The sequence below is a fragment of the Acanthopagrus latus genome, chromosome 13 (assembly GCF_904848185.1).
Source record: "Acanthopagrus latus isolate v.2019 chromosome 13, fAcaLat1.1, whole genome shotgun sequence".
Classification (NCBI taxonomy): domain Eukaryota; kingdom Metazoa; phylum Chordata; class Actinopteri; order Spariformes; family Sparidae; genus Acanthopagrus; species Acanthopagrus latus.
Genome location: NC_051051.1, coordinates 26,456,989 through 26,482,670, shown reverse-complemented (window position 1 = coordinate 26,482,670; position 25,682 = coordinate 26,456,989). Strand labels below are relative to the sequence as shown.

The following is a 25,682-nucleotide window of genomic DNA, read 5'->3' as shown; positions in this document are numbered from 1 at the left end:
CTCTCCCTTAACATCGAAGCCATAACCATAACCATAGTGGCTCTCTTGCCCCACCTTCTGGTTTGTACGTGCACAGTGTAGGTCAATAGTACCTTCATTGACACCCAGTTTAGTTTAGTTCGATCACTTTCCAGTTTATAAAAATGCAAATACACTGGTAGATATGATGATTCACATACATTTACTTAATTCTTTCTAGCTTCAGAAAAACAAGTCAAATAAACAAACAAATATTCAGACGAAGATCTTCTTTAGGAAAATAATGATCAAATTCACGTTGATTCAATATTATTTAAACTGAGAGAAATTCAGCGATAAATAATGAAATAAAGGTTTTGGTTTTCAAATGCGGCACTCGTAAGGTCGCCGTCATGACGTATGACGTTTGAAAGTGCGTAGTGACGGCAGAGACGTTAGTCGACAGTTTTCCCTCCTCGCTGACAAAGCTATCCGGTTATGCCGATGTTTAGCTAAAGATACTTTTATCGCTAAACATTTTTGACTCTTTACCTTTAACATTGTAGGAGGAAGGTCGACAAAGAAACCGAACATCCATAGAAAAGTAGTTCAAGGTAAACGTGTGCAATATCAAGTATTCTTTATCTGTCTTGCTTTTTGTTTTGCTAACATTTACGTAGCAACGCTAAGTAGTTAGCTGGAGAGCTAGTGGCTAACTTAACATTAGCTTGACACACGTAACTTCTATCTAGTAACTGTGATTCTAATAATAACTGCACCATAGCAGGATGTTTGTATAATGGTTAAAAGCGTATTCTGTCCATTAGGAAATAGGAGTGGACTTGTCGTTAGCTCTCTGTGCGCTGAAATCGTAGAGCTAACGTTGTCATGTTGTTAGCTGACGCGGACATTATGCTATGGGCTTGTCAGTGTTAGCTGTCTCTGCGTGTGTTGATTTGCGGTTCATAACTGGTTTTGCCTGGCTTTGACTTGCTAATAAATGGGCTTGATTTCCACGTAGATTAAACTCACCTACCAGGGCCTGTCGTTAGGGTTGTGTTTTGGATTAACGGTTCTAACTGATGGCAAGCCCGGTTAGCTGCACGTGGAATCGGGGGTCAGGTAACCCCCGAGCGAGGGTCGGCTGGGGTTGTCCTCCGCGAAAACTTTACTTTGTGCTTCCAGAGTTTAGACCATGGCATCCTGCTTTCATTTTGAAATAGTTCAGATCCAGTCACCATCATACAGCCACACCTTCTACATCTCAGTTCAAAGTTGGTCTAAAAGCAGATCCAGCGAGATGCGTTTGTCAGTGAAGAGCTAGCAGTTCCTCAAAACCTTAGTTTTTACTGTTTTAAATGTAGTTCTATAATGTTTGGGGTGATTATATGTGGAGGGAGGAGTGGCCGTAGCATCAGTTGTGAAAGAAAGATTTGCAGATGAAATATCACATTCAAGTGTTGTTTTTCCCACTTCAGCAGAGAGAAAGTGATACATTCCATAATTCTAAACTATTGATCGAGTCGGTACAGACATAGGTGGTGTTTACTCTATCTCCACATCTACAAGACAAAATCCCCTGCTCTAGAAATATTGTGATTTTGTTGCCCCAAACTTCATGTAATCCTCTAGCTGTAATAATTCTTGGCCTTTAGCAAACACATAATTTATACATAAAAGAAGAAACAGTAAATTGACTGTGATTAATTTCTTACCATGGAACAGTTTTGATTTGAGCTCAGTTTGTGGTTGAGAACGTGAAACGGGTTAAAAATATTGTGAAATTATTTTTATTTGGGATTTAATCTGTTTGGGGGTTCTGCCTTCCATTCTGGGCTGTATAAAACATGATTATGATTACAGTTGCCAGATTTTACAGTCTTTATAATCTGCAATGATGTGTAATCTTGTACTATAATTGTCAGTTTGACTGAATGTGAACTATTCTAATGACACATTTTGCCTGTTGATTTTATTGTCTTGCAGTTTTGGACTGCAGAATATAAACAAAGCAGATGTTGCTATAGAAATGCACTTGTTTAATTTGCTATTTATATTGTTTGTCTTCAAACAGAAGACATATGTGGTCCTGCTAGCAGGGCAAGATGTTCAACAAGTCATTTGGTACTCCCTTCGGAGGAGGAACAGGGGGGTTTGGCACGTCATCGACCTTTGGAGCACAAAGTAAGTCATTTAATTTATTTGTTTAACTTTCAGTTTTAGGAATTACTGACCAAATTATCCAGTTGTGGACCTAAATTTACTAATTTAGTGTCTTTCACAAAATCCTTTATCTGAATATCGTTATGCATTCCCTCGAGGAACACTCTTATGCAAAGGCAGTTTAAACTTTAAACATCAGTTCAGACATTCATGTACTCGCCGTTAAAAGACTGTAGCTATGTGTGACCCAGACTGACCAGATCTCAACCCACCTTTATTGCCTTCACACCTGTACTTAGAGCTTGTGATCAGGGTGCAGGTATCAAAAGATCCTAAGACACCGAAATCTTGACAATTCTCAGCTTAATTTTCTCATCAGATGATGGTCCAAACAGAAGCTGTTCTAATTATACATTATTATGTGTTATAAATGAAAACTAATATAAAGATAACATTGCATTTCCTGTGCGAAATGGCACATTACTTAGATTGAAGTTATGTTTTATGTCATACAGTGAAACAATGAATTTAACACAACACCACAACGAGCAGTGATATCTGGCCAGAAGTGTGACAGGTGTCCAGAGACTTTAACTGTACAAAAGTCATTCTTGAAATGATCCAGAATGGAGCAGGGCCACTAATTAATCTCAATCCTGATTTTGATCAAATTTATGTACATTTTGGCGATAAGCCTTATGCATTTTTGCTGGACATGGACAGATATAAGAGCCTTTCGCTTGGCAAAAATAAAAACAACAACAACCAGGGATTAATCAGGTTAAATTCCAGTCTATTTTGAATCGAGGTGAAATTATGTAATTGGGCTGTTCTTCTACCCTTTCCAAATTTGAGCATATGTCTCAAGTTCTGCTACTAAAACTGGTCATTTCACAGGGGTGAGATGCTTCTTTCGCAATGTTAGCTTGTGGGAAAAAGTCTTTTTGGGCCTGAGTGCATCACATAATGATGTAATTACATGGTTTGGCAACTAAGAAAACTGGCTTCATTGCCGGCGCCCTACCTGTGACTTGATCTCGACGATGGGGCCAGTCATCGTTTTTGCAGAAGAAGTTCTGCTCAAGTCAACAGCATTCACTGCTGCTCCTCCTCCTCCTCTTTTTCTTTGGTTTTACTAGAGGACTGAAAACCACACGGCCATCCACTGTATATAACATCATGCTATTGATGGATGGGCTGTCCTGAGTGAGTGAGAATGGCAAGCCCAGTTTCAAAAATAAAAAATCTATTATGTGATGGCAAATGTAGATACTGTGGCGGACCACCGGAAGAGATTAGATTTTTTTTTGCCATACCACCCGGCCCTAAGACAGAATGAGGAAAGCAATAATGTACTACTACCTCTCCCTTTTCTTCCCCTATTTTATTATTACTGGTGTGAATTTGACATTTTTCTGTGATCTAGATTTAAGGTTTCAATATTCTAGGTTTTTATACCTGGTGAATGAAGTTACAACATTGAGTCAATCTGTCATGTCGCCTCTCCTTGCATGAACTCTGTCACTAAAGATGCAGGTTTTGGGACGGCAGGAGGCTTTGGGACGTCTGCGTTTGGGGCCACCACCAACGCTGGAGGACTGTTTGGCACCACACAGAATAAGCCTGGTTACGTTTTGTTATTAAAACAATCCAATGTCTGTATTTTAATGTCTGGGTAAAGTTTCACCTGCTGAAATGACATCAGCCTGCAACTTGTCTGTATCCAGTCCTGCAGTGATGTTTAGATTGATCAAACCTTCTGTTCTTTATCCAAGCATGCAGAAAAATGTATATTAATAAAGAAAATAACTTTTTCAAGATTTATAAATAAATGTTTTGTAATCTGTCCCTGCTCTCTTTCCAGCAGGCGGTCTGTTTGGATCCAGTACATTCAGTCAACCAGCAACTTCCTCCACCAGCACAGGTTTTGGATTTGGTGCAGCGAGTGGCACTTCAACAAGCCTGTTTGGCAGCAGTGCAACGGGCACCACTGGGGGACTCTTTTCCCAACAGAACAATGCTTTTGGAGCCAATAAACCCACCTCTTTCGGAAGTGAGAACCCTCTTTATGTCACTGTCTGTACAGATTGCAGCTTTAGATGCATTAGAGAAAAATGTATTAACTCAATTTGGTTCATCACAATATCCATGAACAGAGGTGAATATCAGAAACCGAAAAGATAAAAGCACCAGGGAAATTAAGCAAATGTCTAAATATGTCATTGTATAAGTAGTGTATAGTATAAAATAAAACCACAAAAATCAGTATCTTTTTGTTTGAAATATGTCTGTCTTGAAAAATGATGTTCCATAACTACAGATTTGTTTCCAGACTGCTCAGTTCAGTTGTCACATTGCTTTGTTTATCTAACGAAAGTCTGCTTCACTTTGTGTCCTTCAGGCTTTGGGACAAGCACCAGCAGTGGTGGACTGTTTGGGGCGACCAACACTGCCTCCAACCCTTTCGGTGGAGCAACCTCCCTGTTTGGAGGCTCTGGGTTCTCTGCTGCACAGCAGCCAGGAACGACCGTAAAATTCAATGTGAGTAATTTGTGGACAGCTTATAGAAGCATGCTTCCATCCTGCTGTAAAGTGACATATTGACTGTAGCCGTGACCCAGTCAAACTACAGACTGATCAGTATTTATCCCACAAATTTTTTGAATTTTATGTAAACCTTGAACAATTCAATCCTCAGGAGACAGCTGGACAGCATTATGTGTGAACTTTAAATGATCTGTGAAAACCTTTGGCAGGGTCTTTGTAAAGATTAATTGGCAGCTGCGATCTGAAGTTACATATTCAACTTCTGACAGTCAGTAACAAAGCATTAGTATGTTGATTTAGGGTGCACAATGCAAAAACACTGTACTGTAAAGAAGATGGTATAAATTACAGAAGGAATACAGTGACTATGTAGGGAGCTTTTTTAATTGAAAACTAAAGTGTGTTTATGTATTTTGAACTTTTGATTTTTCTTTCCCCGTCAGCCTCCAACAGGAAGTGACACAATGGTGAAAGCAGGTGTGACCACGAGCATCAACACCAAGCACCAGTGCATCACAGCCATGAAGGAGTATGAGAATAAATCCCTAGAGGTGAGTTTGGCGTTGCATCCGACCAAATCCTGTTCTGAGCTTTGCAAACTCCTGTTTGTTTTTGAATAGTGCTTTAGTTTGGTTTTGTCACTGTTTATTGGAAGAATGAGACCCGAATTACATCTAAATATGCTTAATACTTAAGATATCACAAACAACTTTTTCCTAATAGTTGAAGCAGAAACAGAAAACAACATTTTTAACTGCCCTCGCTCAAAGTGTTTCCCCGTGTCGCAAAGATGGTGTTAACAACATGGCTACTGGTAGCAGCCCAGCAACTCTCGAAAGCAAAAAGTTAAGAGGAAACGCATGTCAATGTAGAATTTCAGCCAAAACACCTGCAGAGTTCCCAGCTAGCAAGAGATGAGCAGGCAGGCGTTTCGGTCCCTGGTCTGCTGGTTGTTGGCATGCTGCTCGTTAAGTTAATGGTGAAAATTTAGTACTGAGGAGTCAAAGTGAAATTGATGTCATAAAGTGGAGACGTGTGGAATAAACGTTACATTTTTGCAAAGTTGAAGACTGTTGTTGGAGCAGCTGAGAACAGATCGGTTTTACCCATCTGTTGATCTGCACTTCTTTTTGTTGAAATTAAACAAATTTGTCTTTAGATCATGGCTTGTTTTTTGGTTGCTTTCTCTCAGTTTTTCCATTTCTCTTTGTGTCTGTCTGCAGGAGTTGAGGCTGGAGGACTACCAGGCGGGCAGGAAAGGCCCAACCAACCCAATGGCTGCAGCAACGGGCAGTTTGTTTGGATCAGCTCCGGCCACATCCAGCACCGCTACTGGCCTGTTCGGTGCCGCTGCCCCCAACAGCAGTTTCTCCTTCGGACAGAATAAGACCACCTTTGGAGCGGCACGTACGTGGTGATGAAACAAAAAAAGACAATAACAGCAATAAGTGCTAACTGGAGTGAATGAAGCAACGTGCTGTGTGTTTGCCTCTCTAGCTGCAGCCACTGGTGGGTTCGGTACAGCTACTGGCGGTCTGTTTGGTCAGACTGCGCAGCCACAAGCCGCCAGCCTCTTCAAGCCCTTCGGTCAGGCCACCACCACACAGAGCACCGGCTTCTCCTTTGGCAACACCAACACGATGGGACAGGCCAACACTAGCAGCATGGTGGGTTGTTTTGTTTCTCTATATAGCTTTGCTCACAAACGCTTAAAGGGCTTAACTGTCTTTGATTAAGTCCTTAGATAGTAAGTTTTAAAAATATATATCTTAAATTCAGTTTCAGAGGACACTATATATTTAAACCTCAACACTGGATCTGTCCCATAGATATCCATCAATAAACTACAAGTCCAATATTACAACTAAGCACCTTTTCAAGCTGCATACTGAAAGTGAATGCATTCATGAATTTGATCTGCAGGAGTGGAAGAAAAAAGATGAAACTGTCTTTAAGTCTGCAGTTTTAATGCAGTATGAATCAAAAAGCACTGACTCCTCATTATGAGTTTCGAGGATGTTTTATGTCTCACTCGTCCTCTCCTGTGATTCAGGGTCTGTTTGGTAACACGGCAGCGCCTCAGGCGAGTGGGTTGTTCGGCGCCGCTCAGACGAGCACCGCCACTGGCTTTGGGACGGGCACTGGGCTGTTCGGGCAAACCAACACTGGATTTGGAAATGTCGGCACTCAAGTATGGAACACAAAACTGTTGCAGTTAGATGAGAAATAAATAACTCATCGCATACACAAACAAAACGGGGCATTTTATAACCTGTAATAAAGTTACTTTACATAGGCAGCCAGGTTTACTGTGGCAAATCATGACAAAACACTGCTTCATAAAATGGAGACAATAAACTCACAAAGACGTTCTTAGATCTCAGAAAGCAGGGAACTAAACAAAAAACTAAAACATCGCCAACAAAATCATTTCCATTTTAATTTATTCGTGGAGACAAACAAAATAGAGTGATCCTGTAGTTCTGTGTTAATGCTTATTGATTTAAGAAAGCATAACCGCCACAAAACAATCAGTAATATCAGTTTTATTTCTCTTTTTTTAAATGTACTAGGGGTGCACCGATTGGATATCAGCCCCAATATTGATAAAAATAGCTGGATCGGGGATGGGAAAGATCCACTGGCTGATCGAGTTTTGTTTTATTCTCTCCGTCGCAGCACATCCTTCATCATTCGTCAGCCGCACGTGTGTCGCGTGCTGGAAGAGTTGAGTTAACCGTTAAGCAACATGGAGCGAGCCACAGAGTCGGCTGTGATAGTTTCACGCTTGCCTCGCCAACTAGTTTGACGACTGTTTGCAATGTCAAGTATTTTTCCGAAACCGGTATACAATTTATAATTAATTCAACAACGGTATCGGATCGGTATCGGGTGTCGACGGATACACAAATCCCTGGCATCGGTATTGGGACTGAAAAAGTTGGATCGTACATACCGAAAAAAGGACTTTGTTCTTTTGTTGCTGCTCCATCTCATTGTGGTCATGAATTGATTAGCTCGCTCCACTGCTGCTTCTGTTCTTCAGTTGTTTTCAGGGTTATAAAGCACGTGTCCTGACAGTAAAACCAGCCAGTCGCAATTCTTCACACTCCTTTTGAGCTGGTCCTGTTTTTTCACTGGGGGGCTGCTGTCAGTGTGTATGAACATCATTGTAATGTTACTCTGTGTGTTTGTCTATTACAGCAGAGTTTATTTAATAAGACAGCTGGGTTCGGCACCACCACCACCAGCGCTCCATCCTTTGGCACCGGCACCGGGCTGTTTGGCAACAAGCCCACCCTCACTCTTGGGACTGGAACCAACACCTCCACCTTTGGTGAGTCTGCTGGTGTTCTGAGTGGAGATGGGTTTAACAAGCAAAGTGAAACACCTGATGAAAACAATTAAAGTGTACAGATGCTTCAGGCTACTTGAGCATTAAACTTGATTTATTTTGATTAGTGATGAGTATTTTTGTGTTTCACAGGTTTTGGTGCAAACCCTGCTGCAGGGAGTCTGTTCGGGAACAAGCCAGCCACTGGAGGTCTCGGGACCGGACTAGGAACCAGCTTTGGAACAGGTACCTGGAGCCTCAGTGAATTCAGGAAGGGCTAAATCATGAGGAGACTAAAACCAGGATGTGAAAAATTTCCAAAATAAACTGTGCTTATGACTTCTTCCCTGGTATTGCATGACTGCTTTCACATCGTAAGGATGATTAGAAAAGGTGACAATAAGTAGAACTTTTCATTCATCTAATTTGGAACAAACCCACACTGACCTGAATGGGTTTTGCAGGTCAAAAGGTTACTGCCACCTAAGAAGCGTTTCTTCAGATTTATTATATCTTATATCATATGAACTAATTCAATTTTGGAGGTCAAAGGTCAAGCTAACTAAGGCGTTGTGTATCACAAAAGCAGAATGTCATTGAATGCCCTTCTCAAGGGAGAACTGATAACATTTTGGAGGTCAAAGGTCAAAACTGCAACCTTATTGTGAGTTCACAGTGACCATATTGTACCTTTCCAGGAGCTTCACCTTGGTTAGAGCAGAGGCATATAACCGCCAGGATGTAATTTTTGTTTCTTTTTCTTTTTTTTTGCCTCACTCTCAATATTCTTATTTTTCCCAGATAAATCCCTTTTACAGGCATAAAAATCACTCATCTTTTGGCGAAATTCGCCATTTAGAAACCAAAATAGGTGATCTATGTGAATCGTGTAGATCCAATGAGAAAATAATTTTTGTGGGGGAGGGGAGGTTGACTGAACAGTATGCCGGAACATCAGCTCTGCAGCAGGAACATACAGACGCCATCAGAATATGAATTAAAGAGAAAAGCAGCAGCAGAGCAATTATGGCTCCTAAACATCTGGCACTGCTCAGCAGACCAAAAGACAGACAGCTGAAGGAGAGAAGGGGGCAAGGCTGAGACCTGGCAAAACGGCAAAAGTTGGCCGTGGAGACAGGCACTGATCCACCTCTGGAGGTAGTATCAGGGTCTTATTATTGGAGAACCAAATCAGTGTGAAGGGATGAGCCGGTGGCGCAGAGCGGGGGCGTGTCTATCAGACAGTCTAGTAACTGCACAGGTCCTTCACTCAACTTAATACAGAGAAATGTCCCACAAAGCAATGTTACAGGACCAAACAAAAGTAAAGTAGCAACTTAGTAACTGTAACCGTCTTTGGCAACTTCTTTGATGACAAAAAATACCACAGCTCTACGTGGAGAATTCTGCTTGATTGTTCTCTTAAAATGCATCAGATTGATGCTTTTGAATATGAAATATTCAAAATTTTCTTCCAGGGGAGCATTCCCCCAAACCCCCAGAGAGGGGTCGTATCCTTTCACCTTTTTCACCCCTGACCCATTTTTTCATGCCTGCTTTTAACATGTTCAGTCAATTAACTGCTTACAGTTTGCAGCAGACCTGTCAATCAGGCAGGTTAAAGCTGAGGAGTGACTGTGGCAACATGCTGCGAGAGTTCTCCCAAAAATATTGATACAAGCTTTTGTGTGATCAGCAGTGGGCACAGGGCAGACGACTCTCTTTGGGAACAACCAGAACAAACTGGGCTCCACACTCGGAGCAATTGGAACATTCGGAGCAACTGGATTCAACAGCGGAGCCAGCACCCTGGGCTTCGGAGCTCCACAGCAGCCTGTTGGTGAGCAGCTGGAAACTGACTGTCTGATCCAATCAGAGAGGCTGAAAGGCTTCCATAGCTACACTTGCATGATATTAATTTGTGGGAGTTTATGATGATTCCTGTGCAGTTTTTACATGTTTATCTACACTCAGAGCAATGAGGAAGACTTTCCTCAAAGCGTCTTTATCTTTGTTCCTCTAAACATTTTTTCTCTGCAGCATCAGGAACAAACTTTGCTTTCATGTCAGAGAGAATATAATTGTACCTTTGACCTTCTTTAGCTCCTCCCAACGAGCACACCTTACACCTGTGTAACTGTTCAATCTCAGTTATGTGAGAACTATTCCTTCTCCTTTCTGCTCAACCAGCTGGTGGGAGTTTAAACTCTGACCAATAAAACAAGCCAAAATTGAAAATCTCCCTTGGACTCCAGTCAAATCAAAGATATGTCTTTGATTGATTTCGCCTGACACCATCAGTGATTGTGCTATATTTGACCTCTCCCTGGACAGGTGGAGCGGCTTTAAACTGTTTTTCCATATTTCTCCTGCAGCTCTCACAGATCCAAGTGCAGCTGCTGCCCAACAGGCCGTGCTGCAGCAGCAGCTCAGTATTCTGGCGTACTCGCCTTATGGAGACTCGCCACTGTTCAGAAACCAGCTGTCAGACCCCAAGAAGAAAGAGGAGGTGAGACAACTCCAGTCTCAGTTTGTCTTCAGTGACTGAAGCAGCTGCTCTTGTTTGTGCTTTCTTGACAGATCTTTGTTTTTTAGAATGATGACCTGCATTACATAAACATTTATCTCTGACAGCGTTTGAAACCAACAAATCCCACGGCCCAGAAGGCTCTGACCACACCCACTCACTACAAGCTGACCCCCCGACCTGCGACCAGAGTCCGGCCCAAAGCTCTGTCGTCCTCAGGTGCCTCCAAGTCACAGCTGTTCGACGGCCTCGACGATGACGAACCGTCTCTGACAAACGGAGCCTTCGTACCCAGGTAACCATCTGGTCACCATGGTGATAGTATCTGAATGTGCTTTGTGACATCATCTGGTAACAAACATGTTCAATGAAAAGACATTACTTAAATCATGCATGAAAGAATGTTGCCAACATGAGGATGGAATAACTCACGGGTTTTCCCACCATTATAACACTGATGAGTTTTTACATATTTCAGTTATTGTTTTGGTTGTGTGGTTTGATTCATTTATAATTTTATTTTGGATGATTTGTTGTTTTTTCACATTTTCACATTCAAATGTCTGAATTTAAAACATTAATGATGGTTGACGGGTGCAATTGTGTTATGCTGTTAAACTGACAGTAACATGGTTGTTCGTAGTTATTTCTGGGACAATAAATCATCCAAATAAATTGTAGTTATTGTGACAGGACAAATTTGACAGCAAATTTTAAGCAAATTACTACTATTGTAATAAAATAAAATCCTACATAACCAGTGTATGATACACCAGACCAGCCAGTATGTTGTGGTGACTGAGTTTGAGTTTCATTTACAGGAAGAGCATCAAGAAACTGGTGCTGAAGAACCTGAACAGCAGCCAGTACAACAGTCCAATCAACAAAGAGACAGATGACCTCGCCTCGCCATCAGAGTACCCACAGAATGGACACAGGTCTGAGCGCACACACACACGCACACGTACACGTACACACACACACACACACACACACACACACACACACACACACACACACACGTACACACACACACACACACACACACACACACACACACTTCGAACTCAGCAGCACAGTGACAGCTGCTCTTTTGTAAAAGGTATTGCAGTGCTTGAAGATTGAAGCTGCAACTCAATAAGACCTTTAATTTTAATAGTTTTAATCTTAAATGTGAGCAATAGAAGTTCAGGATTTCTGCATGTTATTAATTAATCTGTTGTCCGAAGAGTCTAGGTCGGACGCAACTGGCATCCTGTGCACTGTAAAAAAAAAAGAAAGCACTTTATTTTAACATATTTAAATTCTGAGCTTTACAGGTCAGACATGGAGAATGTAGATGTCCGTCCCTTTGGTGCTGTACTACAAGTAGTGGAGTAGGTCTGGTCGAGGTGTATATATAGTATATAGGTATATAATTGTTGCCTATAATTTAGCAGGTGGGTGGAAATGTTCCCTCTTGGTTTTCTTAATTTTGATAGAGTGTGACTTCACCAGAGAGAAACAAGCCTTCACCTTCTTAACAAACTGACGACAAACACACTTTGAAATATGCAGGATGATTCAAACAGCCCTTTTTCTTCTGCAGTCATATGATGGAGGAGGAGGAGCTGAGGGAGGAGCCAGGTCCCGGACGGGCAGACGACGACCCAGAGGTCACCCAGTTCTATGTCAACCCAATCGCCAAGCCCATCCCGCAGGGCCGGGTCCAGACCAGCCTGCAGGACACCATCAGTGACCTCAACATGCACAAACAGGCCAGGAATGGACTCGAGGTCAGAAGCAAGAGTTTCTGATGTTCACGTGTCAGTTCAAAAAGCACTTAGCCTGTAACAGTTTGATGAGCAGAGGAAGCTGAGAGGGCAGAGTGGCAACAGCTGACATCTTTTTGTGTGTGTTTATTTCAGGACAACATTTAAATATCTTGAATGAGAACAGAATACAAATATCACTATAGAAAACCCCCAGAAGTTTTCACATATGATAGATTTTTATTGAGTCAGAAACATTAAGAGTCCAGAAGGTTCGACTGTTCTGAAACCTCAAACTTCACTGTGTTCGTTCAGTGCTGATTTTTTTTCTTTTAATTATGACTTTTCCATAGCTGAGCAGTGAAGACGTGTCGGCGTCCCTTGGGGAGGAGTCCCTGCAGGAGGACAGAGAGGAGGAGCAGCAGGAGACCCAACAGGCTCCCCACCCAGCAGGTCAGAAACACTTTGGCACTCCTGTTAGACTACACAAACTTAATACTTCCTTCACCCCAACACTAACATTGAGAGGGCAAAGTGTTTATTTTAAAAGACCATGATTTTCTGCTGAGTGGCTGCTGAATAAATGAGATGTTCTTGTTTCTGTTTTTTCAGGCATCGTTCTGAACCGTGTTGGTTATTACACCATCCCCTCGATGGAGGATCTTGCTGACATGGTGGATGAAAATGGAGACTGTGTGGTGGAAAACTTCTCTATTGGCAGGAAAGGTAACGCAAAACTGTCAAGATGTTACCGCTCTAAGTTCAGTCCAAACAGGACAGCTCACAGTGTTGTGAGCTGAGCTGCTTGTTGTCATGCAACTCTTAATTGGGCAGACGTGTTCTGATTGGTCCTAACAGGCTACGGCTCCATCTTCTTCCCTGGCGAGGTGAACGTGACAGGACTGAACCTCGACGAGATCGTCCACTTCAGACGCAAGGAGGTCATTGTGTACCCAGATGACAAAAACAAGCCGGTGGAGGGGGAGGGGCTTAATAGGTGAGCAACAAGAGAGCAGGTGAAGCCAGCGACAGTAAAGCAAAACATTTGTGATGGTTGACTTGTCGTTGGGTCGTCTGTTTGATAAAATGATTTGTCTGAAGCTGGCCAGTTATACGTTGCTAATCTAGTCCCTGATCCTATCGTAGGCGAGCCGAGGTGACGCTGGACGGTGTGTGGCCGAATGACAAAACAACCTGCACTCAGATCAGGAGCCCCGAGCGTCTGACTGAGATGAACTACGAGGGGCGGCTGGAGAAAGCCTCCCGCAAACAGGGAGCTCGATTCCTGGAGTACAGACCTGAGACCGGATCCTGGGTGTTTGAGGTTAGTTACTGCTACTCACACACCTTTCAGGGAGGAAAAAAAAAATCAGCTTATTTACTTCTAGTAAACCTAAAAGTCACCTTAAGTCGTGTTTTGAAACTGAGAACACTGTGAATATGGATGTTATTTAAATTTAAGGTCAATCAGTTTCAGACGGTTACTGCTGCTCAGGTGTAACTGACTCCTCCCTCTCTCTCAGGTGGCCCACTTCTCCAAATATGGCCTCCAGGACTCTGACGAAGACGAGGACGTCCCGCTAAAAACCGACTCCAAGAAGCTGAAGACGATGTCGCTTCCTCCCTCCAGGCTGCAGCAGCAACTGCCTCCGTCCCAGCAGCAGGTGGCGCCACAGGCTCAGGTAGAGCAGCCTGCCACCATCTACACTAATCATCATCATCATCTTCACTGACATGTCTGATGATTTAAAGGAGCATTTCACTCAAACTTGTGCTTATATTTAGCCGTTTGGTCGTAGTGGAATGATTCACCTGCAGCTGAAAAAAACATAAAAAGGATTCATCTGCTTTCCTCTCCAGTGACGGCACTTTCTATCCTTTAGATATTTTCCTAGTTATATCATTTTCATGCACAATGCTAATCCAAAGGCAAGTGTCTTGAGTTTTCCCACAAAAGCTTTACACTTTTTATAACAGGAAATCTTCTGAAGTGTTTATAACGCCGTGGTTTTTTTGTGATAAGGAGCTTTTTTTTTCATGCAGCAGCCCAATAATGATCCATTTCAATCAATTAGTCAAACAGCTTAAAAAGATGAGACAGAAGTTATTTTCTGATGCAGTTCAGTTTATGAGTCTTTGAAAGTTCAACAGGTGTCAGAATGTCGTTGGAACAGAACAGTGAACAGAGTGAGAGCTGTAAATGATCTGAGGTCAGACAGGATTTTACTGATGCACTTTATCACAGGTGTTTACAGGAGCCTCTGTTGTAGTTCTGATGTCTTTTAGATGTGGCTGAACAATCAATTGGAATTGTGCAATATATGAATCAGCAGAGCTACATTTTATATGGTAAAATGTGTCTCAACATACTAAAGTTCTCAGTCCAGACAAGAAGGGAGCATTCTGGTTTGTTACAGACCTCAGTAAAGAAAAAAGATTTGAATATGTTTTTTAACATGAGAAAATGATGCTGCAAATGTTACCTTTCCTGCTACAATATCTATCGTTATCAATATAAGACAAAAAAAAAAAATACTTTATTTTTATTTTGCCTTACTTTGAGTCAAACGGTAAAAACAAATCCGTGTTTGAACAGAGATTGTAGAAAGATGGACGGCACAGAAAACTGCAACAGAACATATAGACGGCGTTTCTGTGATAAGAGATCAATCATTCTGCGACTACAGTCGGACTAATGTCTGTACTGCTGCAGTACAATAACCCAAAACGGATCACTTTACAGAACATGTTGGGAGTTAATAAAGAAAAGGTTATTTCTCCGTACCAATTAAAATGCAGATTAATCATTAGCATCGAACTGAACAGGGCTCCTTCAAATGCCATGATTGGAAGAATTCACAGATAATCAGTTACTGTGATATTAAACAGAAATGCAACAAATCTTCACATTCAACAGGATGGAAGATGTAAATTTCATGTTATGTTAAATAAAAAATTCCCTAAAGTAATCGATTACTGGACCACCAGTTTCATCTTAAATTGGAACCACACATCATCTGTCACATCAAACTTCAGTTCTGGGTTTTGCAGTTGAACCAGAGGAAAATTAACTTTTGTTGTTCAGCAGACAGAAGAATTTACTGTTTTCTCTCGTCATAGTTCTGAATTCTGTCTACGCATCTGACGTGTTGCTGCCAGTTGTTCTATTGCAGATCTGATGCTGTTTTACGATCATAACATGAATATTGAATATTGAGGGAATTAATTTTATGGAAAGGATGAAAGTCTCAGAGCTAACAGTTTAGCTCTGCATCTCTGAGAATGTACATAGGAAACAGTTTATAACTGGATCTGTTTTTATTGTTCATCAGATAGAATCCAGCAGCTCTGATTTCACAGCTGCTTCAGCTTTAACTTGAACAGAGAAAAAGAAGAAATATTTTCACTATTTAGGAAACTAATTAGACGTTTTATAATGAGGTTTGTGCATGAGTGCATACAAAGGATGTCTGTGTTGGTGTTATTTTATTAGTACATTTTAATGATCTTATATCATGTTCAGAGTTGGTGGATTATATTAGACTCTAACATGCTTCAAGATGTGTGACGTAAACTGTACTTATTAAGAAAAACTAATAAAGTTGATAAAGAAGACGATTTAATCTTTGGTCTGTTAAGTTTCTGTGAAGAGCTTTGTGGTTGATAACAGGATAAAAATCTGAACTGGTGGGAGAGTTTCAGCATAAACAGTTTCTTGCTGAACATTTAGATTACTAGCCCTTTAAAATGTGACATGTGAGTTTTTATTCTGGATCAGAACATGTATCTAAACATACATCCAGAGATCAGAGGAGGGTTTATCCACCGACCTCCAACCATCAGCAGACATTCGGACTGATGAGGCTCCTGTAGCTCTGAACACAGTCAAAGCATCTGTGGGTTGATGCAGGTCAAGCAGAAATTAATTTAATGTGTGTTTTGTGTTAAATTAATTTGTTCTTTTGTAAAGAACAAGCCACAAAGAGTTAACAGTTGAATGAAATAATGAGTCATTGACAATAATTAATAAACTACCAGGTTTATTTTTGTCTGTGACACTGAAACGACTCATAATGAAGCAGATTGTTCGTCATTCACTCTGTGTGTGTGTGTGTGTGTGTGTGTGTGTGTGTGTGTGTGTGTTTGTGTGTGTGTGTGTTCAGTCCACCGTTGTCGTGGATCTTCCAGGTGGTATGGCCGAGCTGGACAGCGACATGGCCGACATCACCCAGAGCTTCCCAACAGAGAGCATGCTGGGAGGAGAGGAGGACAGTGAGCTGCTGGCGGGAGAGATGGATACGTCAGGCGGGAAGCTCGGAGGTTTGATCTCTGCGGAGCACGACGGCATCTCTGCGTCCAGCCACATGGCGTCCTCGCTGGGGATCAACCCGCACACCCTCCAGGTAGAGCCGCGGCTCTCATCCACAGACAGGAAGATCATCACTTCGTCACACTGCCATTGGAATAAAACCATCAAATCTTCTCCCATTTTGTCGGCAGATCATGAAGGCATCTTTGTTTGCTGAAGATGAGGAGGAGAGCGAGATGTTTCAGGATCATGGAGCAATGAAGGTCGCCCCGGATGTCTCGTCTCCCCGCATCATCCTGCCAGGAACCCAGAGCCGACCGTCCGGTAGGAAACACAAGCCTCCGTTAACTTCCCCACCCAGAATCATCCTGCATGTCCAGGGATCGAATCAACAACCCGCCAGTCAAAAACCAGTTCATTTGCTGCTCTAACGTTGTTGACTACTTCAAAATAGAAGTCAACTTATTTTTTGGCAGTTGATCACTTTAAATGTTGTGGTGCAGCAGTAGGAAATGTTTAGTTTTCATTATGTATATTAATAAATCGCTCAACAGATGATACAATGAGCGTCCTGTTCAAATGTCCGCCGCTGGTTATAAACTGGTTGGAAAATGTCCTCACAGTGTAATTCCTACCCTCTGATGTTGTGGTTAATCTACTAACATCAGCAGTTCCAACCAACAATCAAAAAACGGAAAGATATGAAACTATATACAGCAATGTTGCTGATTGATATTTTGCTCTAATTGAGTCCTTCAGTTTGTTGTTTGTGCAGATGAGAATGAGAACATGACCAACATTTCTTCTCTTCGACAACAACTACAGCACAAATGTTTAATTTTGTCAGCAAAGTTAAACCACATGAAAAGTAATTGGGATGAGCACGTTTTTTCTCTGGGACGAAAAGAAAAACTTATTTTCAAGCAAACTTATTATTAACTTGTTATTATTGTAAATAAATGTTATGACAGAATGAATATTCACAAAACAACTCTCTCTCTCTCTTTTAGTGGGAGGTCTCCTTCAGGCTCGTTTTACCTCTGGACTCCTCTCTCAGCTGTCAGATTCTCCTCGCCCTCCTCTGTCTCGGGGGTCTCCAGCAGCTGTTGAACCCCCTCGTCAGTTACACTGGGCCGGGCCGGGCCCATCGTCCTTCGTGCTGCCCCCTCGCGCTCCAGAGCCTTCGATCAGGACGGTTGGCGTCCGGCGGCTGGGCGGCCCTGTCCCCCTCAAAGAGTCGGTGACTCGAGGGAAGGTTGGTACTGATTTAGTTCTGAATGGGCCTCAGATGTTTCTCTGGGCAGTTTACTCTGACCTAAAACATGACACAAAATGAAAAAGAAACCGAGATAATTCATGTTGTGTTGTTGCTATTTTGTAGGGGAGTTTGTTGATGGATGCTGGACTGTTTGTGGGTCGTTCCTTTCGGGTCGGGTGGGGTCCCGGCTGGACGCTGGCACACTGTGGCCAGCGTCTGACCTCGCCGATGGGCAAACAGCTCGAGCAGGAAGAGCTGATGGCCAAAACTGACTTCAGCTTCCCACCAAAACCTGCCAGGAGCAAACCGTAAGACACAGACCTGGCCTTTAGAAAAACAGAATCCAACAGTTATCGAGCAACTGACTGTAAATATGAAGCATGAAAAAGGTTCTGTAAAGACACAAAAACCAAAAAAAATAAATTCCAGTAAATTCATGTTAAGTTGTCTCCTTCTGCAGACTGATAGACGGCTCCTATAAGGTGACGTTGGAGCAGCTGGTGGGTCTGCAGGCTCCAGCAGTGAAGATCAGTGAGGAAGAGGAGGACGAGAGCCAGGCGGTGCTGCAGCGCCCCCTGGAGATCTGTCTGAAGCACAGCACCGTCGACACAACAGACGCCTCCGCCTGCCCTCTGGTTCGACCACAGACCGGCGTGGCGGCGCTGCACGAATACGCCGAGTGGATCACCGAACTGAACGACAAGCGGGGCGACGCAGATCGTAAGTTCGACGAGTTAGAAACTAGTTCATGTACATAACAATAATTGGTTTGAAGTTCGTGTTAAAATAATGTTTCTTCAGAATTCCTGAATATTTTGTTTTGTATTTAGTATTGTGTGTGTTTGACATATTTTGAGAAAACTCTTAAAATGAACAGACGTTTCATTCTATACAATGAACCCGCAGGTCTTTTCTTGGGAATCAGGGGCACATTTTGACCCATCTCTCTCTCTCCTTCAGCCCTACTGGGTTACTGGTCTGAGGTCTGGACGTTGTGTGAGGCCTTGTGGGGCCGGTTGGGCCCAGCAGATCAGGAGCCCGATGTCGAGACGTCCAGCGAGTATGAGCAGCAGCTGGAGAGGAGACGGACCTTCTCGGACTGGCTGTCCCGCGGAGCCACCTCCAGGGTGAAGGAGGAGGTGGCGCTGGCGGGGAAGGGCAGTCACACGGAGGCCATCTTCAGCTACCTGACTGGCAACTGCATCAGTGAGGCCTGTCGACTGGCACAGAAGGAAGGTGAGATTTATAATGAGACGAGAGAGAGGAGCTGGTTCAAACATTTGTTTTAAAATTCAGCACAATGAAGTGTCAGAGCTAGACAGTGGATAGTCCAGATACAAGATTAAACTAATACAAAATAGTTAAATGGATTAAATTTACTAATTAACTGACTGATAAGTAGTGAAAGCTACTCAAAGTAACTTTTTTCAGCTTCACCAGATGCTTTAAGAAGCAGCACAAGTTGGAGATGTTACATGTTAAACAGACAAACACGAGGTGGTTAGTTAGTAAAATATTTCAGTAACTGTCACTGTTAAAACTACCAGCCCTGCTGACATCCAGCTGTGTGTCCTCAGGAGACCACCGTCTGTCCCTGCTGCTGTCTCAGGCCGTCGGCTCTCAGTACTGCCGAGAACTGCTCGCGCTTCAGCTCGCCGACTGGAACCGCATGCAGACCGACTGCTACCTGCCTGAGGAGCGACTGCGCATCTTCGCACTGCTCGCCGGGAAACCTGTAAGACAGCTTGTCCAGAAGAAACTCTTTTACTGGCTCAGAGAGATTCAGTTTGTTGAGATTCACAACACAAGTTTGTTGTAGTTTGATGGTGACGATGTTTCCTGTCTGTTCCTGCAGGTGTGGCAGTCGTCGGACTCTGTGGTGAACGTCTGCTCCGAGTTGGACTGGAAACGCTCCGTGGCCGTCCATCTCTGGTTCATGTTGCCCCCGACTGCCTCGGTGGCTGACGCCCTCGCCAAATATGAAGCTGCCTTCCAGGTGAGCTGCTGCCTTTCAAACTGCTGTCACATGATGGTTTTACTGTGTTGTTTCTCTCTGTTGACCCTCCGGCCGTCCACTGAACATCTTTATTTCTGTCCTGCAGGGCTCATGTGAGGGGGGAAAGTATGCCTGCGCCCCCCTTCCTCCATACATGGAGGCGGAGCAGCTGGACATGGAGGACGAGGAGGAGGAGTCTAAACGGCCACTGCACGACCTCTGCTTCCACCTGCTCAAACTCTACAGTGACAGGTAAACCAGCCCCATCATCACTCACCTGCAGCAGGAACAATGTTCATATGAATGAGGATATAAGATGCATTTGTGTTTTCCTGAACTGGATTAAAACTCAGAATGATGAAGAAACCCAACATGAATTTATTACAGACGTTCATCTCGTCTCGTCCACCTGTGCAGCATCAGATTTAAATTCTCCTCTTTCAGCTCCAACTGGTTTAAAGGTTCAGCACATCAAATATCAGTACATTTCAGAAATATTCTGAGAAAGACAAAAATACAACTCCAGCATTTTTAAATGAGCTCAATACAGCGTACAAGACTTCTAACGGCAGCCATGGTGAAGAATCTGATCCCAGAGCTGCTCAAACTGCAGAACGTCTGACCATCAACTGATCTGACTGAAGTTTTTATCAAGTTTTACCCATGATAGTCAGATTATAACAATGCATGTTTGATTTCTTTGCAGCCGAGGCTGACAAAATATGAGCTTTTAGTCCCTGATATGATTCAAACTGAATGAAATATACTGGGTGGAATTAGTCACTAAAATGTAACAAATCTCAAGATCACATTTTGCAACCTAAACTTCTAAAATAAGTAAATAAATATTCCTGATTCCTTCTGAGTTGATCCAACAAAACAAGACGTTTGAAGAATTGTTGGAACTTTTTTTTATAACTATTTTCTTACGTTTTATAGACAAAAAATGAATCAATTAATCAAGAAAATATCCAGCAAATTAATTGATAATGACTTTGCATCGCCTACATTTTGCCTTAATGCTGCTTAAAGTTTGTCCCACAGCCTCAGATTTGTAACGCAGGCCTGCTGTTAAACAACATCAGTTTCAACACCAAAGCTGACGTGACTGAGGACATCTCTCAAACATCATCAGGATTATGATGATGAGTGATAGACAGATCTCTGATGCTCCAGTTGTCTCTGTGTCGCCATGCAGACATTACAGCCTGCAGCAGCTGTTGGACCCGCTGACCGTCACCTGGGAGCGGCTGGATTACCGTCTGAGCTGGCACCTGTGGGGCGTCCTGCAGGCGTTGCACTACAGCCACCTGAGCGGCTCGCGGCAGGGACTCCTCCACACCAGCTACGCCGCACAGCTGGAGAGCGCCGGGCTGTGGCACATGGCCATCTTCATCCTGCTGCACATCCCCGACCACAGGTACGTTTTAAATCTTCAAACTCGATTTAACAGTTCTGTTTTCTTTCACCTTTCAACACCTGTATATTCTACATTTGTTAAATTATAATTTGTTCACTTATAATTTGGATTAAATCCACTGATGCATGAAGCATTTTGATCACTTGATTGTCAAAGTATAAATTGGAGTAATTGTGAAGTTTACAGACTGTAACCAGAAGAATGTTGGTTTAGTATGAGCGTCAGTTGTAGTGAGAATGTTAAGTACGTAGCAGCAGTGAGATTCAGTCTTTTTTTGTCACGTCTCATCTTCTTCACGTCCTTCTTTCTCCGATTCTTCATAATTTTGTACTTGTTTCATCGTCTTTAACTTTTATTAGCCTCTGTTGTCTCCACTCATCCTCCCTGACAATAAAACAATCTTCATTCTTCTTCACTGTGATGTTTTTGTGTCTTCAGTCAGCGGGAGAGAGCGGTGAGGGAGATGCTGACCCTCCACTGCCCCCTGCAGGAGACAGACGAGTCAGTCCGGAGGGAGCGCTTCCTGACCGAGAGGCTGCAGATCCCCGAGCAGTGGATCCATGAGGCCAAGGCTACCCGAGCCCGCCGCGACGGTGACAGACACCAGGAGGCGCTGCACCTCTACCGGGCCAGATACTGGAGCCAGTGTCACCGGCTGCTGATCCAACACCTGGCCTCAGGTCTGCACACTCTGAGGGACTCTGGTTTAATCAGCAATACAAAAAAACTGATTAGTTTGAACTGGTTTTCAGTTTCATGTTCGTATGGATCAGTGTCGTGTTTCTAACTGTCAGGAGATGCACCTGAACCCAGTTTGCAGGAATCAAGTTTTTTTTTGTGATGAAAAAAAACTTGTGTTGAAGAGAAAAGTGTCTGTTTCTGCAGGAAAAAGTGCTTTTTTCCCCCCAATTCATTTGAATTTATGGACTCTATCATCTGTATAATCCCTCTGTAGACTGCATCATCAACGACAACCATGACTACCTGCTGGAGTTCCTGGAGGGTCTGGCGGTCCCTGAACACAGCGCCACCATCCAGGACTGGGACACTGCAGGGAGGGTTTACCTGGACTACATCCGAGTCATCAAGACTCTGCAGAACATCCAACAGGTACAGACACCATCTCTGTTTCTAAATGGCTTCAAATATAAACGTTATTCTTTATTTGAGTTGTCAAAGTGTCACAAGCAAAACAGACTTTTATATTTGTTTCTGTGGTGCTTTAATGTGCAAAGTGATGAACTCAAACCTGTGATAAGACTGAGGAGTAGTTAAGTTTTAACATGTTGGCATGCTGCTAATCCAACACTTCCTGAAGTACAGTTAGTAAGGTTATAACTTCCGTTTATTATTATGTTTTAATCATTATTTAAAAGAACAGAAATACAAGTTTGAATATGACAAGATGGCAGCCGTACACTTCAGATTAATTACTCATAATACCTCATAAAGGTGACAAATGAAAACAATAAAAATAAGTTTAACTCTTTAACTCTTTATCTCAGAACTGTTGACAGCAAAATGTACTTCAACAACAACTACTACTAGCTACTTTGACATAAAGCAGAATGAATACTGTATAAGATGTAATGTGATCTTGTGTTTCATGTGGAAAACTTGAATCTGTAAACTAACTACAGCTGTAAAATAAAAATAGGACAATATAAAGTATAACGTAACATGAAAATAGTCAGTTAAAGTCAGATCATCAACATAAAGAAAGGAAGCTTGGATGTTCGATGTCTGATGTTTGTGTCCTCGCTGACAGATGGACAACGCTGGTTACGAGCTGGAGCGTCTTCACACCGACGTGACGTCTCTCTGCAGCAGAATCGAGCTGCTGCCCTGCAGCACCGCCAGAGACCGCCTCGCCCAATCAGGTAACAGCACGACTGCCACATGTTCAACAAGTTTAACTAGTAACGACACGCTGACGTCCAGAAACAACAGCAGCTGGATTCACTCACACATCTGTCAGGTTTAAGACTCATGTCAGTGTGAGGTTATGTTAAACTCTCTGTCCTCAGTTGGTCTGACGGCTTTTTGAAAACAGACCAGATATAGATCATCTGAAAAAGTGCTACAAAGTGAGGCTGCAGTGTCTGAAGTGATGGAATATGAGTTGATTATGAGAAGGCGATATGACAGCGAGTATTTGCCCTCAGAGGAGGTTCTGCAGGTCTAGTGAGATTCTTTTGAAGAGAGGAAAGGATTCAGCGGACTAAATCAAGTTCACTCACTTGAGGGAACACAGAAGAAGAGTTTCTGTTGAGGCTTCCTGCCTCACAGTGACGGCAGGAAGTCATCATTTGTTTGCAGATCATAGTAAACAAGAAGTTCAGGTAGGTGAGTGAAGTCAGCTCTTGTTGTTGGATGAGAATGAAAACCTGCAGACGACACACAACCTAACCAAGCTCCGCCCCCAACCCGGCCCCCTCCCTCCCTCCCTCCTTGCAGAAATGGCGAAGCGTGTGGCCAACATCCTGCGTGTGGTGCTGAGCCTGCAGCAGGGCGACGCAGCATCCGACTCCCTCAGCATCCCGCTCACCCAGCTGGCGCCGCACATCACCCGCCTGCCAATGCCGGAGGACTACACGCTGGAGGAGCTGCGAGGCCTCACGCAGTCGTACCTGCGACAGCTCATCGTCAGCCAATGAGAGCGCATTTTGTCAGGTGTTTGAGACTTCAGACACTCAAACATCCCAAAACTCTGATGCAGAAAAAAGGAGCGAAAAGAAAGTCTGTCGTCTTCAACCGTGGAGGAGAACAGATTGAGAACTTTATCCTGGAGTTTATTCACTTTGAGCTTCTGCAGCGCCTTCAGTTTGTCCAGAAAACAGCAGAGAGCTTCGATACGTCATTCCTCATCGTGTGTGTGTGTGTGTGTGTGTGTGTGTGTGTGTGTGTGTGTGTATGTGTGTCTGTGTGTGTGTGCCTGAGTGCGTGTGTGTGTGTTTGGCTTCAGAGGAGCATTTTAAAATGAAACAACAGTGTAATGACTCTTAATTTGAACCTCCTGACCAGTGAAGTTTTATTTACAACAGTCTACAAATCTCACATTCTGAACGTCACAGTCAAACGTTTAAAAACACGTTTTCCTGGTTTCGGCCAGTTGTTCCCAACCTCAGGGTCCAGACGCCACAAGACACCTGCATGTGGTCGTAAAACAAATTATCCTTAATTTTTCAGATTTTATGTTCATGATTTAGGATTAGTTTTCCCCAAAACATACTAAAAACATTCAGAGAAACTGTGTATATTGTGGCAAAAACCAAATAACTCAAACTTGAACTGATCATAACTGACTTGTTCCGTCTTAAAGGTGTCACAAGATGTTTAAATGTATTTTTGGTTTAAATTACAGCTGCAACTCAAGATTATTTCATTGTCTGTTAGTCTGTCAATCATTTCCTGCATTAATCGATCACAAAATAGTAAAAAATGTCGATCAGTGATTCGTCCTCGTTCTGTCCACATCTCAGATATTCAGTTTTACTATCACAGAGGAAAGAAACCAGAAAATACATCTGTCAGACTCACCAATCAACTCTCTTCCTCCAGAATCACCGTCCCTACTTTTTAAATAGTTGGCAAATAATCGATTAACCGACTGAGCTTTGCAGCAAACACGTATAGTTTGTAGACACACTGGTGCGGCTCCTCTTTATCACTCGATGTGATCTGAAGAGGTGAACTGAAAGTATATTCACACTGAGTCATTTCTGTTCCGTCATCGTTTATTATTCTGAAATGCTCCCTGAAAACAGAATTATTTACATCTTTAGCAAGTTCTTTCTGTTTGAGTAGCGTCTTTGACACTGTGCATGTGAGTGTGTAAATGTGACCCTCAGTCACTCGTTTGATCTCCGACCCCAAAGAAAGCTCCAAGATGTTGATGAGCTCGGAGGGCAAAAATCCTCTCCGACTGCTTGTTTTTCATTTACAGATTTGGATTTAATAAGCAAATAAAAGCAGCCGTTAGCTTAGCGTAGTGTGACCGTAGCATCTGTTCATCTGTCGATATGTGAATAAAGACGATTATCTTAATATTAAAGACGAGCGGTGATGTCGTACAGACGGGTTCGATGTGCACAAAGTTTAATTTTTGGAGACGACTCAACATGCAAAGTGTAAAATGCCTAATGGTCTATTTTTGTAGGTTTCTTGTTTTTCTGTTTGGTTTGAATGTTAAATCAGAAGTGGGTGTGTGTGCGTGTGTGTGTGTGTGTGTGTGTGTGCACGTAAACCAGAAATAAACAACAAACAAACAAACAAGCGTGTTATTTTTTATTAGCACTTCATCAGAGTTGAAGAGTTTCCTTCCAAAACCAGCTGCCAACCAGAGATTTCGCTGCATGTAATTATATAAATATTGTATATTTTTGGAAAATCAAACAGGGAATATCAGGTCGTTTTTAT

At 42.7% G+C, this 25,682-nt stretch overlaps 1 protein-coding gene across 5 annotated transcripts; it reads left to right on the top strand.

Moving 5' to 3' along the window:
• Positions 1–380: 380 nt before the first annotated feature.
• On the top strand, positions 381–25,682 carry nup98 (nucleoporin 98 and 96 precursor). Of its 5 annotated transcripts, none has more exons than XM_037119597.1 (35): positions 381–572; positions 2,033–2,142; positions 3,652–3,747; positions 3,989–4,174; positions 4,523–4,662; positions 5,112–5,219; positions 5,892–6,075; positions 6,166–6,335; positions 6,722–6,859; positions 7,873–8,005; positions 8,156–8,248; positions 9,702–9,842; positions 10,378–10,511; positions 10,637–10,824; positions 11,351–11,467; positions 12,118–12,304; positions 12,634–12,733; positions 12,893–13,006; positions 13,139–13,277; positions 13,427–13,604; positions 13,804–13,962; positions 16,444–16,683; positions 16,781–16,913; positions 17,600–17,844; positions 17,971–18,155; positions 18,308–18,567; positions 18,808–19,083; positions 19,425–19,582; positions 19,703–19,843; positions 19,950–20,095; positions 21,042–21,263; positions 21,702–21,943; positions 22,219–22,373; positions 23,032–23,143; positions 23,721–25,682. In XM_037119597.1, exons 2-35 carry the CDS (start codon positions 2,064–2,066, stop codon positions 23,918–23,920), a joined length of 5,499 nt encoding a protein of 1,832 aa, XP_036975492.1. In that variant the 5' UTR covers positions 381–572; positions 2,033–2,063; the 3' UTR covers positions 23,921–25,682. The 5 variants fall into 5 exon arrangements, with proteins under 5 accessions (XP_036975492.1, XP_036975489.1, XP_036975490.1 ...); XM_037119594.1 differs by having other exon boundaries at positions 9,699–9,842; XM_037119595.1 differs by having other exon boundaries at positions 3,986–4,174.

Bases quoted from the DNA above. Each gene is read 5' to 3' on its own strand.
- nup98 (XM_037119593.1), top strand. From the start codon at position 2,064: ATGTTCAACAAGTCATTTGGTACTCCCTTCGGAGGAGGAACAGGGGGG. The intron at 19,084-19,424 runs GTGAGATTTATA...GTGTGTCCTCAG, and splicing joins TCGACTGGCACAGAAGGAAG to GAGACCACCGTCTGTCCCTG. The intron at 19,583-19,702 runs GTAAGACAGCTT...CTGTTCCTGCAG, and splicing joins CACTGCTCGCCGGGAAACCT to GTGTGGCAGTCGTCGGACTC.